Source organism: Alosa alosa, chromosome 9, assembly GCF_017589495.1.
Source record: "Alosa alosa isolate M-15738 ecotype Scorff River chromosome 9, AALO_Geno_1.1, whole genome shotgun sequence".
NCBI classification, from domain to species: Eukaryota; Metazoa; Chordata; class Actinopteri; order Clupeiformes; family Clupeidae; genus Alosa; species Alosa alosa.
The window spans coordinates 22095796-22110737 of NC_063197.1; the positions used below are offsets into that span (position 1 = coordinate 22095796).

Below are 14942 nucleotides of genomic sequence, written 5' to 3' on the forward strand. Positions count from 1 at the left end.
AGGCTTTTCACTAATCCATGTTCTTGTATTACCCAGGTATTGACATGTTTTAATTGTTTTAGGACATTGTCTTTGCACGGCGGGTGAGACACATACAAATGACAATAAGTTACTTTTGTATCGGTTTATTTAGAGTGAAGACAGACAAAATCCTTCAAGTATACCATCTGAATATTTTGGTATGCCAACTGTGGTGACAATGTAAACAGAAAGAGAAAAAAAGGTTCTTCCCATTAGGTCTGTAGAATTCCAGAGAAACGAGGGGAAAATGAGAGGGGAGTGGGGGGGGTGAGAGCAGACAGAACTGCAGAGGTGCATCATGGGCAACAGTGAAAGTGAGACAACGGCAGAGACGAGAAAGCCGAAGAGGAGAGGAAGGAACGTGAGCAGCAGGAGAGGACAAACAGAGATGGGGAGAGAGAGAGAGAGAGAGAGAGAGAGAGAGAGAGAGAGAGAGAGAGAGAGAGAGAGAGAGAGAGAGAGAGAGAGAGAGAGAGAGAGATGGGGGAGTTGGCCGCGAGGAGCCACAGAGCACATTTCCTGAATGGCTGCGGCGGTCTAGCAGGCTCCGGCCCATCTGAAACCTCCCTCATAAACCATGCGCTGGAAATTCTGATTCAACGAGCCTGGATCTCTAATGCAAAAAACACACCCATCAAAACACACACACACACACTCTCGCCAGGGGGAACTCAACTGTGCGTTTAATCAAAGTCCTGTCAGTCTGACCTCGAATGGGAGACACTCACAGACACTCTCGTCGAAAAAGAAAAGTTTTCATCAGAGTACAGTAGAGCAGACAGACATTGAGCCACTTTGGCAGGAGACAAACAGTTTGACAAATGTCACACGTGGGATATTTCATAAACCCTCCCTACGTACCTTTTGTACAACAATAATCATAATAACATTTGATCTTATTTATTGTTCTGTGCTGGAAATCTACTGTATGTACAATTTAAGGGATAAATGCAATTATTATTGGCCAGACCCGGTGACAAGGTGCAAATAAAAAAATAAGTCTTCGCAAAATAAATATAGCTCAATCTTTTAAAACGGTTTTCGTGCAGTTGGCTGCAAGACGCTTCCTTCCTTCATTTTATTGCACAATAACTTCAGTTTCCCCAGTTCGAGAGGCAAACAGATGAAGGAATTTCCATTTGGTTCTTCGACTGCCGCCATCTTGTTCCTCACAGTCCGTTCTTCACCAGTTCATGGAGTCCGTGTTTGTCAATGACCAGTGTGGGACGGAACTCACGGCCCTTCACCAATCCTTCCAATCCCTGTAACGACAGAATTAGTTAAGGCCTCTGATGCTAATGCTTAACTTGGCAACAGTTTGAACGCATAAGAAACTGCAGAGGCTGGCTTCATACCTCTCCCCCATAGGAGACAAGTGGTGAGATCTCACATTTGATTGGTAGGTCTGTGCCATCCTTCAAGCTGTGGATATGGATTACACAGACAAACTGAGTTAACCACTCTGTAGATGCAAACACGGCTAGAGAAGAGGTCACATTAACATGTAGCAGGTGCTTGTAGCAGTCCTTTAACTAAGATCCTGGCCATACTGAAGGGTTTGTTTATGTGACAATGGCCAGTGTTACTAACGTAACAATGCAAATCAACTATCTTATTCTGTGAACGTCTATCCAACTATACAAACCCAGGACTATTTTACAACTTATTTCATAATCTATAAGAAACTTTTGTCTTAAACAAGGCCTGCAGTAAAGCTATCTACACTTGTGCTAAATAACAGCTACATAATTACAGAAATCATTTTTACAGTACGTTTAAAACTATCCTCTATTTTTCAAAGAATGATTATTTTATTGCAAGGTTTTAAAATAATACATTCTTCCCTTTGAAGTTAATCACAGGTTTAAGAGAAGAGGAGAGAGGAACACAGAAATGGCGAAAACGGACATTTGATTCAGAGGCGCACCATAACCATGAATTTGCGTAAATGAGTATCATCTCCCTGATTGTTTGGCATGCCTAATAACCCCACATGCAGAGCAGTCTGTCTGTTAGTTAGCGACAGGGGACCAGTCCTAGCAGGAACCAGCTGGCATTCGGGCCATGGATACCTCCCACCACCACCCTGGCCAGGTCAAGGGACCTTTCCCATGGCCTCTGGGCCTTGTTCTGTGATGGCTAGGTTAGCTGCAGGGTCTGTGAGGGGGGGAAAAGCGGAAGCCCCACCACCATGCACTATATAAAAAAATAAACACTGGGAATAGTTACTTCTGGGTGACACCGGGTGAAACACTCCCTGCAGGTCCGTGTCTAGAAATATTACACAGGAGATAACATGAGTACAAAAAAAGATGGTGTACAGAATGTGGCCTAACAAACCTCTTTGGTGTTTTACATGACACTGGTTGTGGAAGTGACATCAAAATAAAAACAAAACAAAACATAAACAGCATTGGGATGCTCTTAATTCTGGGCAACCCAACTTGGGTGACTGAGTGCCCAAACAGAGTACCTTGATTCACAACACCACAGTTGATTCATTTAATACATGGCAAGTTCAAGAAAATTTATACTTGGGAGGTTGGCCTAAATAAAAAGGTGCAATATCTGCATACAGTGTGCGTGAGCATGTTTGAATACTTCATCCTGTCCAATACTTTGATTCAATAGCGGAGTGGTAATTGGGAGAGTTGGGAGTATTCAGTAGAAATGTTTTGAGGTCGGGCTGATTACTGTGAGCTTAAAAACAGGCACGATATCGTTCTTGATAAAGCTGATAAAGTTCTTTGCTGCGCCCTCCAGCAGCCTGGGCTGTGCAATCTCACTCCCCATGGCCCTGGTAACCACGTAGTAACAGCTATGATGAACTGTCGTGCAAGTTCCAGACCCTTACTAAATATTTTAGATGGCCGCTGCAGTATGGTTTTAGTAGCCCCGGATTTCCCCCCTAAAATAGAAGTAGGCTTTAGCACTGTAAAATAGTGTTTTATTTTAAGAATAAAATAAGAATAAAAAGCTTCATATGTTAAACTTCATTCCAATAATGCATTAAATACTTGGGAGAATACACACACTGATGCTGGCTTGTCATTGTTGGCATTTGGTAGCAGGCAGCTAGCTACAAGAAACTTTTAAAAGGGATCATGAAGGCAACAAAGGGTATGAGGCACTAGAGGAGGTGAGTCTTCAAGCCATCATTTGTGTCTCCTGAAGCTTATGAAGCATATGATGAATCCCATTTGCGGATTAGGGCTATTTCAGAGTCTACCTAGATGGATAGCTAGCTAGGTAGCTACCAGGCTACCGTAGTTCACGTTTAACAGTAAAGAAAAACATCAAGCTAGCAAATAGGTACATGCTTCCATTGCCAGCAACAGGTTGATTATTACTATATCTATTGTTCTACCCTATTATAATATCATTGTAGCGGTGGGGAGGCTAGAGTAACATCCTGCAAAGGATTTGGTTAAGAGCAAAGTGGGAGTGGCGAGAACTGTTAAGACTCATTACACTCATATGTTACCCATGTGTATTTTGGGGACACTTTTATCCAAGTTAACTTGCCATACGTTGGGTCACACCCGCTCTCCCCCTCTTCAGGAGGAGGCCATTTGTGCTTGAAATCTCCCGGTGATATTTTGTGTCCGACTCATCCCCTGACTTGATAAGCGCACAAGACATAAAATATGTGCTGTATGAGTGTTTCCCTTCATGGGAATTTAGTATGCATTCACGTTCACTCTTACGTCTTTGTCTGTATGAGTATGTCTGTATGTGTATGTCTGTGTGTGTATGTATATGTGTGTGTGTATGTATATGTGTGTGTGTATGTATATGTGTGTGTGTATGTATGTATGTATGTATGTGTGTGTGTGTGTGTGTGTGTATGTATATATATATATATATGTATGTATGCATGTATGTGTGTGTGTGTGTGTGTGTGTATGTATGTGTGTGTGTGTGTGTATGTATATATGTATGTATGCATGTGTGTGTGTGTGTGTGTGTGTGTGTGTGTACCTGGGGATTGCGGGGACTCGCGTGCCATTCTCGTCGATGAAATGCCCGCCGGCGTTGAGCACCCATCGGTGATGGAGCGACATGAGGGCGTGGCGCGCCGTGGTGGGGTTGTCCTTCCCGTCCTGACTGTCGGCGTTCTTCAGGGGCGAGAACTCGTCCTCTCGCAAGACCTCGTACACCACAAACGTCCTGTGAAGGCATACCAGACGGTCAGTGAAGAAGTATTCGAACAGTCCACTTCCTACAAAATACCACTGCTAGCATGTGGCCGGTCACTCTCGGCAGTAACTCACAGCAGGCCCAGACAAAATGTTCCTGAACCAAATGTGCAAAGCCTACAGTTACGGCCTTAAATGAAAGGCCCTACATTTCAGACAAATCTGTCTGCTCGCATGTTTACTAAACAAGTCTAGAGACACCATGCGTTCTGTGGTCAGTGCTTTTGTGCTTCATTGTGAGCATGCGAGACCTCCAGCATGCTCGATCAGTCGAACTCTACAGTTAACGGAACATCTGAGTGGCTGATGTTGGTCTGCTCTTTGAACTTGAAATGCCGTTGAGTTTCAATACTGATTGATCAATATCTGATTGCGCTTTGAATGAAATGGCTACAAAAAAATAATTGAATTCTTGACGTCAGTGTGGAGCAACTGGAGGAGGAATCTGTCTGCAAGATGCCTTTGAGTTCTATGAAGGCTTCCCAATAGCGGCATGACTCCAGCCTGACGTAATGGCTCCCAGTGGTAACGGAATTTCTATGAGCCCTTTAAGTAGAGCCAGGGCACTGAAGGGCAGTGAGCCGCAATGGCTGTTACGCTGAACTCTTTTGGGCTCTGCCTCACCATACGACAGGAGAAGAGAGCTGGTTGGGCCCGTCAGAAAGGAAGTGTGTGTGTGCGTGTGTGTGGACATGAGCGGTCTCCATGGACAGTGAGTACATGTGCTTCAGTATGTTTGTATATGACAGTGCAAGGGTGTATAGAGAGGTGGGACTAGCATTGTGGACCTGCTGTTTTGACAGTTTTGTGTGTTCTGTGGTGTGTGTGTGTGTGTGTGTGTGTGTGTGTGTAAGCAGCACATATGTTAAAAACAGGGCTGGAAAAAAAATCATTGCTTCACTCACTTGGCAAACTGGAAGATGTCAAAGACAAATTTTTCCATTTTAATCCCGTTGGGTTTGTCGGGTTTGATTAGCTGCCCTTGTGTATCCACATAGGGGATTTTCTTCTGGGCCACGTGGTGCTGAAGCTGAGGCTCATGGATACTGGGGAAGATGGACAGAAGAAAAGGGAGAAGAAGGAACCAGACAGACAGGAGGAGGCAGACAGACAGACAGACAGATACAGGAAAAGACAGGATATAAAAATGGAACATATACTTTTTCATGTTGCTCTCATAAAACTTAGAATGAGAAAGGAGAGTGAGAGAGAGAGAGAGAGAGAGAGAGGCAAAGGAGAGACTGGCAAAGCCATCACGCATTTAAAATACCAATGTCCAGACATACACAAATTACAGATATTCTTTTTTTTTTTTTTTTACTTCACCTTATATTCTGGGTAAGTCATTTCTACCTTTCTGACAATTCCCAACATAGCATGGCTCCTTAGATATGGAAATCTCCACTGTTTGGAGGTACAGTGCCTAGCAACCTATTACCAAATACCTGTTCCAGGATTCAATCTGGATTCAATGTACTGTACCCAGAAGGCCATCTTTGGGGGGTGGGCGATAAAATCATACTAAGAATAGCCCACATGGAGCTGTCATAAGAAAAAAGCCTTGTTTCAGTCCTGACTGACTGATCTTTTTTACATGGCACTATTCAGTACAGGGGCCATTTCTGTCCATTACAAGTTTGCAATTGTGCTTTCCTGGCTCTCTCTTTTAGAGACATTTTTGGGCTCTTACGATGCATTACATTTTCCAGTTTGCATTTTGAAATATTAATATTAGACAGCAGTTATGACAGCATTCACTTTGAATCACTTTGAATTACTGCTCATTTATTTGACCCTTCAGTTTATGAGCGGGTGAGTGAGTGAGTAAGGGTGAGACGGCCCTGATTGATGTCGTGCATGAGTCAGTCTCTGTCTCTCGGAGGGGGGGACTGACTCACTTGACGATGTCTCTCAGGAACGTCAGGCTGAAGAAGTGATTGGCCACGTTGCCGGCGTTGAACATCAGCCGCCCGTCGGCGCTCCGCCGTTCCGCTGTTGCCAGGGTGATCTCGCTGTATTCCACCACCTGGTAGCGGCCGTCCACTTTGCAGACCACGCCCACGGCCTCTGTCGGATTGGTCTTCTCCACAACCTGCGAGTGATGTCACAAGACGAGAGGCCATTGGGGTCTCGTAAAAATAAATAGAAGTCCGTCTAAATCGGGTTATTTATAAACAGGCCACAACTCCAGCCGGGGCCTTGATGTCAATGTCAGAGATGGTTTTGGCAAAATCTGGATGTCATTCCATTTCATGAGCACTGCAACATTTTCGTTCTCAAAATTCCACAATTGGTTAAGATGTGGGATACAGCTTATTTGCACCAATCAGTAATGGTCATGCCATGTAAAAGGAAAACACGGTGCCCCACGCTCCATCTCCCATGTTAATTTAAAACAGGAACAGGCATTACACGGACAGAGAGGGGGAAAAGGGCCCAGCATCCATCTGTGAGTTACAAATTACAAAGTTCACTGTTGATGGTGGGTTTGTGTAGGGGAGGAGGCTTCGCGCTGGAAGCCACATTAGCTGTATACTTTACTTTACAATGGGGAGGGTGGGTCTGGTCTTTCATCCTGTTAGCCCCTCTCTACCACAGATTCCCCAGAGTCACGAAGGAATTGTTTCCCTACCATTTTGCGCCAAACTCAATGGCAGAGTCTGACTATGAAGTGTCCAGACATGATTTTGGAAAGGTATTTCTCTTGATTGCACAGACCAAAGCCTGAGTGTCTTGAACGCTGGACTGACTTGGTGCATACGGGAGCAGGGCTGCCGTTATTTCCTGGGTATTTGTGGATTAGTCATTGGTTGGGCGCCATACGGGAATGACGAATGCTTTCAAGGCCACATCACAAGATTCTTGGGAAAGTGCCCAAACACTTTTTAAAATAATTTATTCCCCCTGCCAGGTCTTTCCCTCAGCACTGTACTTTAAGAAAAAGGGAGTTCTATATAGCATATCTATATATAAACTAATCATAACACTCATACATATACATATATAACCTAAATATAACATACCTATATTCTTGGCAGGCAATTCTGTGGCATTTCCTTAACATCTGACAGGGCAAAGCCTATTGCCAAGAAAATAAATGACTTTGACAGCTTTAAATCAGGGGAGAAGTTTTCCTGGTCTTATTTTACATTTGCTATAAAGTTGATGGGCAAAAATGACCAAAAAATACTTGGCACCAATCAGGTGGAACCAGAACACTAAAATATGTGTTTCATAGGCCAAAGTAGTGCTGCTGAACATCTTTGCCTCGTTTTGGAGCTCTTGAGCGCGCAGTTGCAAACCTGCTCTGCGGACCGGGGTTCGGGGGAAAGGCGAGTAATTACCAACTGGGACGGACGGCGCGTGAAGGAATGTCCACAGATGTGAAGAAAATGTAGACTAATGACATCTAATTGAAGCTTATACCCCAAGCCTCATCGCAGCCACTGGACTGAATCACACGCGTCCCAGAGACGGGGGCGAGCAGTTCCGCTGTCTCCATGGAGCCCGGAGAAGGTCTTCTAGCGGACATAACAGTTGTGTGTACTGGGCTGCATGACTAGAGGCTTACTAAGGCTATACTTGTAGGCCATACTTGTAGGACATATCGGTTCGCAAGGCCCTGATATGAAACTGTGTGCATTCTAAGAAATTTAAAGAAAGCTGATCGAATAGAGGACCGTTTTATCAGTTTGTTTGGCATGCACTTCTATACTTCAAAGTTCTCTCTCTCCCCACTTTCTCAAAACTGTAAGGACAAAGTAACCCTGCTGATTTGATGCCAAAGGGATATTAAGGCCTTGAACACTAATAAGTGCATGGTGACATGGAAAATACTGTATGTTTTTACTCTCTGCAGTATGTTGCAACCCTAAAAAAATAAACATACTACAACTTTGTTAGTATGGAATTATTCACAAATCTGAGAAAAGCACTTGTGTACTCTGCAGTCTGACAGCATTACAGGTTCATGTTGAACCACTCCCAGTAAAACCTATATGGTCACCCTTTGAACCTTGAACCCTTTCTCCTGGTGAAGTCTATTATGGTCACCCTTTTCAGAATTTTGCTCCATAAAGAAAACTCATTGTGTTCAAATGGAAGCAAACGTTTCCCACATTGCACTTCATACTGTACTGTGCTGCTTGCTGATAAATGACATTGGTTAGAAAACCCTGGCATGTTTTTACAATTAAATGGGCAATACAACTACTGTACACTCAAATGTGTCCACTTTCATGCCCAAAAACCTAAGATGCAGTGTTATTATTAGAAAAGATGGTGGAACATGCTGTAAAGAACATAATGTTCACCTTCTTCTCTTCCTAACTCTGCCTGGACTACCCATTAGTTACCCTTTCAAAAGCCATAGCACCACCAAGTGGTGAGCTATAGTAAGTGCAGGTTTAACAATGGTGTTGAGGTTCACTCTGTTCTGTTAATCAGCTCCCTAAAAACACTCTTAACCTAGAATTAGCCTTTATATAAAAACCACATCAGAAGGTAATCAATAATGAACTTTGTACTGCTTTATGGTTAAATAAGAAGACCGTATAATTTACTCTGGATGGTTAACAATTAAGTTTACACATCTGAATGGATGGTGTCAAAAACTGACATGAAGTATGACATAATAATGGTATAGTATACCCTATCCATACCTTCTCTTAAACTCTAGTTCTAAAAGTCAAAAAGTGTGTTAAAACCCAGAAGCCCGCAGTAAAAAGTTAACCCACACTAACCTTTGCTCCACAGTCAGCTCCCTTTAGTGCACAAAAGCCAACAAAGGCTGGGTCAGCCACCTTCACCAAGATGTTGTCTACGCAGTATACGTGGATACAGCTGATACCTCTCCTCTCCATGTCCACTATGATCTTCTGTGTGCCCAGGGCCCTGTACAGACCTCCGTTGCCATCTAGAAACAGAGAGAAATATTTTATTCCAGGGAAACTATAGACCTGAAATACAAGGGATACAGTACCCTGATTACAAGGACACACCCAAGGAGCAGGCTTCCTCTATGTCTGATTGAGTGCAGACGTGAAGAAGATTAAGGTAGTAAAAAAATGACAGACCTACCATAAAGCTATTAAAAATGCAGGGCTCCCTGCCCTTGTCATGTTATCATTGCCAAGGCAATGTATAAAAAAACAACCACCAATTCATTTATATTCCATTAACTGAGACAGTCTAAGAAGCCAATAATGTATTCTTTGATGCAAACTGTCCCTTTTAGTGCCTTCTACCCCAAAGACTTGGAAAGAGACACGCTAATTGGGTGCGTTCCAAACACGCTCTAAGGCTTGGATGTGGGGCAGTGGTAGCTTGTGGGATGGTGGTAGCGTAGTGGCTAAGGAGCTGGGCTAGCATGCAGTAGCCTGAAAAGTTGTGTGTTCAAGTCCCAGCTTCCACCATTGTGCCCTTGAGCAAGGCACTTAACCTAGAGTTGCTCTGGGGAGAATGGCTCTTGTAATATAACAGCAACAATATGCAGTTGTATAATCCAACTCAACCCCACACGTTGACCGAATTTCGTTACGAAGTTTTGAACTTGATACAAAAGTTGGCAACCATTCTGATAGAGGAAATATATATTTCTTGGTGGAAGAATTATTATATATAAATAAATTGTTACATTTCTTGTTGCTGTGCCTTTTAAATGGTGTATAATATTATACTATAATACTACATAGCAATATGGTGCATACAATTGATTTAGAATGTTGGGGAGAGGTGGGGGGCACTGCAAATGTCCCGCCTGCGGGACACCCGTAGTGTAAACAGATAAGCCACTTGCAAGCGTACATGCCGTCGTGCCGTACAACACCCGTAAGGAGCGTTGTTAGGCACGATGCGCATCATACATGCCATAGGTTACACTGATTATAGAACAGCTAAGAGGCGCATCTTGCCAAACAACGGCCCTTAGCTGTTCTATATGGATTTCTATGCATTATCACAAAAAACATGTGTGTGCAACTATGGGGCAGAAAGCACCATAAAACAGCATGGAACAATGCTCTCCATGTAAATATCTAGTTTTGTTAGTTAACGGGAAACGTGTCTATAATCAGTGCAACCTACGGCCTTTTGGGGTAGTAAAGGATGCCGTGTTTACCTGGAGCCATGGAGAGTTTCCCCTTACTCTCCAGGATAATTTTCCCGCTGTAATCCATAGCGGGAAGCATGCCTTGCTGGAAGAATACAACATCATCTTGGCTTAGGCCAAAGTAGTTGTGTTTTGAGAAGTACTCTTTGGTTGACTCCATTGTTCTCCCACTGGTCATAATGTACCTAAAGTGTAATTATTGATTAGCATTGTATGACCATAATAGTCTTACAAGTTATAACTGTTAAAGCCTGTCTACAACATCTTGTTGTTCAAACTGAATAGATCCTATACAGGTCCGACATTAATTAAAAAGACAACATTTAAAGGCATGTTGTCAAATGTTCCTGACCTACAGACAGACAGACAGACAGACAGACAGACAGACAGACAGACAGACAGATAGACAGATAGACAGATAGATAGATAGATAGATAGATAGATAGATAGATAGATAGATAGATAGATAGATAGATAGATAGATAGATAGATAGATAGATAGATAGATAGATAGATAGATAGATAGATAGATAGATAGATAGACAGATAGATAGATAGATAGATAGATAGATAGATAGATAGATAGATAGATAGATAGATAGACAGATAGATAGATAGATAGATAGACAGATAGATAGATAGATAGATAGACAGATAGATAGATAGATAGATAGATAGATAGATAGATAGATAGATAGATAGATAGATGATAGATAGATAGATAGATAGATAGATAGATAGATAGATAGATAGATAGATAGATAGATAGATAGATAGATAGATAGATAGATAGATAGATAGATAGATAGATAGATAGATAGATAGATAGATAGATACTTTATTGATCCCCATGGGGAAATTCAAGATCGCTTATATACTAGCTACATACAGTTACATATTCTATCTTTTGTGTACATTTCATTCAAGCCTCTTGGTCAACATCCCACAAACAAAGAATGGTTTGGCCCAAGGTACATAAGTAAAAAAGGGTTTGTTATTCATGTTCTGCTTCTGCAAAGAGCAGCTAATGACATGGTAATGAAAACCTTGAACATCCTCCAGCAATAGGACCAGCAATTGACCAAGAGAAAATTGACTGAAATGAGTAAACTAAATGAGGTTAATCACCAACCTGGCACAGAAAACATGGTTTAGTATTTATGCCAGTGTGCCCTGTGCAGCTCTCTCAAGGAGAAAATGCATGTTGATTACGCAAGTATGCAAATAATTAATTTCCGAGAAACTATGGCACGAAATTTCCTTGTGAGCTGTTGTCATGCAAAGGAATGAGTGTAGGCAACAGAGGCATGTGGCCTTGATGCTCTCTCTGAGATAAAGGCATTAGTCAAGTTGATTTAATGACATGCAATTCCTTTGTAATGTTATGGAAGAATACTTTGAACTCTGAGAAAATAAAAACAAAACTTCCTGGATGGGATTAGGCTTCAACAGAGACAACCTAATGGCCCAATAGAACAAGATGAGCCATCATAAAAAATATCATTCAGCAATTACACAATTAGTTTATACAGGCACAGCTATTAAGTGCAACAGTGTCTGGCAAGGGTTATCTAAGCTTATACAACCTTGCTTGGACACCACTTTATAGACTGGGTAAGAGGACTCACTGGGCCAGACAGTCAGTGTAGCGGCAGCTTACCAGGGGATGCAGCACTTAGTGTTGTGCTGCTGCTCAGCAAGCTGCTGGAGCTTCAGGATGCGCTCGGCCTGGATCTGAAAGAGGGTTTTGTGTGAGGGCAGGCTGACATCGTACATGCCTTTGGGGTATGAGACGCCCAGCCGGGTCCCCTGCCCACCAGCCAGTAGAAGAACAGCAACTTTGTTCTGGGCAATGCAGCGGAGTCCTGGAGAGAGAGAGAGAGAGAGAGAGAGAGAGAGAGAGAGAGAGAGAGAGAGAGAGAGACAGAGACAGAGAGAGGAGACAGAGAGAGAGAAAGGGGAGGGGATAGATATATAGATGGAGAGAAAGAGAGAGCCAGAGCAGGAACAAACAGAAATACATTAAAAGAGAGTCAAAAGGAAATAAGGTTATAAAATCAGAAAGAGAGAGAGAAAAAACAGAATCACACATAGAAAACAAATGGAGATAAACAAATTGTCAGCAGAGAGCCGTGCATGACCCCCCTCATAATAGAATCACGACACCTATGAGTTAATCTACACCAAACCTCTAGGAAATGTAAGACCAAGACCAGTGAATAGGTACAGCCTGCACATCCAGTGCTCGGGCCCCAACTTCACAGGTCAGCGCCTTTAGCCACTTAACAATAAATGAAAGCAGAGGGTTCATTATCCCAATTATCTCTACTTTGACAGAGCTGCCCTCTTGGAGGCCAAAAACAGGATACTTTTTAAATGTATTTTATTTCTTAAATTGGTGTGAACATCAATGAGACATGGGCCATGTGTGAAGCTACACTGAAAAAAAGACCTTTTAGTCTAGAACTCTGTTTACTCGGAACCCGGCCAAAAATGTCCAGTGCTACTTCACATACTGTCAACATATTAAACAAAAAAACAAAGCTTCCACACTTCCACAATTAAAACCACTACTGAACATTACAACAGCAAAACTGTAGCTAGGCGTTGCCTTTCACTGTCTGTATATGAAAACTGAAACAGGCATGACACAATGCTGTATGACCTCATAACCAAGGGTGTAATAGAACAGTTTGGCATCAAGGGGCTAGTTAAAACCAGATGGTTCTACACCCCCAAAAAAATTCTTCTCCTCTGCTTTGGCCTTCTGACTGGACCTCCAGGGCTTCAAGCCAATAAGAGGACCCCCACTTACTGGTTTTAACATAGCAAAGCCCTCATACTGTATTACTTGCTCAAGGCAGGATCTGATCCTGAAATAATGCTGGTTTTCATTCTGTGTTTATGGAAGCCAGCGACAACTAAGCTGTGTTATCTGTGTCACACTGGCAACTTTGCAAAGTATGAGGATGGAGGATATTGGAGTAACACTACCTTGCAAGTGTGTTGCATAACATTTAGAGAAAGTTTATGTCCTTATGAGTGGGTAGAAAAAGAGGGCCATAACTACTTCCTGAACACTTGCTTTCCTCATTGCCAGTAAAGAAGCAATACAATTTGATTTCTTGATTTGACACTTACCCTCTTTCTCCCAATCTTTGACAGACTCTCGATCACGAGTCACGCTCCCAAGGACTTCCCTGGGCACTGGCTCCATTCGACTGTCAACTTTCTCTTGTTTTGTTTGGCAGGACGTCTCCATGGCACTCTTAAAGAAGCCATTGATCTCCTTGAAGTTCATGCCCTCCAGATCCTGGCTCATCTCAGCCTGGTCCTCAGGACTGAGCTCATTCCAGAACTGCAAGAGGTGGGACTGCCCAGCCTCAGTCAGTCGTTCTCTCAATCTGTCCATTCTTATTATGTTCAGACAAACACTCTCAAATGCTGGAGGGAGAAAAGAAACAGGTGAAAGTAGGTTACCCCATGAACACCTGGTTTACTGCTGGCTTAGGCTAAACCATTACATTCTACCCTGTCATTACAGCTAATTCGGGGTTGTCGTTGTCCATATTATATCTAAAACAACATCAGCTCTTTCCCTAGGACATGATCACTGGACTGACCAGCAATCCTACATTACAAGACAATTACTCACAACTTCACTACTATGTCTGCAATGACGTGTGTTAGATCTAGAATGCATAAGCACGTCTGTAGCTTTCGGATTTAAAAATGTTTCTGTTATTGCTGTTAATTGGGAACCTCTCTGATCACCATCAGACTTTGTCTCCGTTATGAATGACTGGAAATGAGTATGGTGCTGGCTGGCACGGATACAACAGGGTTTGCTAGTCTAACTACAAGCTAAACCACTGTACATTTATGAATGACAGCCTGTCCATGCAGCCAAATATTTCCACTAGAAACACATTACATGTTGACTGTCTACTAGACAGCAGCATTTCCACCACAAATACAGTAGCCTACAGCATGTTTCCAGTAAACGTGAGTGTGAAGTTATGAGCTTAGCAAAGACGCAAGCAGTTCAACACAGCATGTTTTGCATTAACAAGAAACCGGACGGTCATCTAGCTAGCCCGTTAACAAGCAACGACATGCTCTTTCAAACGAGTACTTTGTCTGGAGTTGTATGTTAATATGATTCTGACATATTCTTACCTTACAAGTCTTGATGCCTCTGTTGCTCTGCCACTCTGGCCGGACACATTCGTAGTGATAAGTGCACCGCCCCTAGGTCCACCTCTTACCTCCGTCACTTTGACGTGGCACTAAAGTAATTTAAACCGGGAACACCCTTCAAGAAAACTACACCCCAACATATAACTATAGGCCTAATCAAAACATTACAGATACAGACTGACTACGACTTACGTTAAAATGATAACACAATGCAAACACAGGATAACCAGCTAACCGACCTGATAATCGTTTAGTAAAATCAACTAATTTGCAGCACATACATAGTCCCCCCCTTCGCGCTCCTTCAGCCTGACAGGCACACACAACCTTCTAAAATGCTCTCATAAATGACAGCGTTTGACATGACACAACTGTCTCACTGCATGCGTCCAGAGCCCGTCTACCCTTATTAT

At 42.7% G+C, this 14942-nt stretch overlaps 1 protein-coding gene across 2 annotated transcripts; it reads right to left on the reverse strand.

Moving 5' to 3' along the window:
• Positions 1 to 448: 448 nt before the first annotated feature.
• uap1 (UDP-N-acetylglucosamine pyrophosphorylase 1) lies at positions 449 to 14933 on the reverse strand. 2 transcript variants are annotated; one of them, XM_048251703.1, is made up of 11 exons: positions 14509 to 14933; positions 13471 to 13773; positions 11990 to 12194; positions 10339 to 10514; positions 8963 to 9135; positions 6119 to 6312; positions 5126 to 5266; positions 4003 to 4191; positions 2251 to 2292; positions 1377 to 1443; positions 449 to 1283 (listed from the first exon to the last, which is right to left on the reverse strand). In XM_048251703.1, exons 2-11 carry the CDS (start codon positions 13739 to 13741, stop codon positions 1191 to 1193), a joined length of 1551 nt encoding a protein of 516 aa, XP_048107660.1. In that variant the 5' UTR covers positions 13742 to 13773; positions 14509 to 14933; the 3' UTR covers positions 449 to 1190. The 2 variants fall into 2 exon arrangements, with proteins under 2 accessions (XP_048107660.1, XP_048107662.1); XM_048251705.1 differs by lacking the exon at positions 2251 to 2292.
• Between the last annotated feature and the right edge of the window lie 9 nt (positions 14934 to 14942).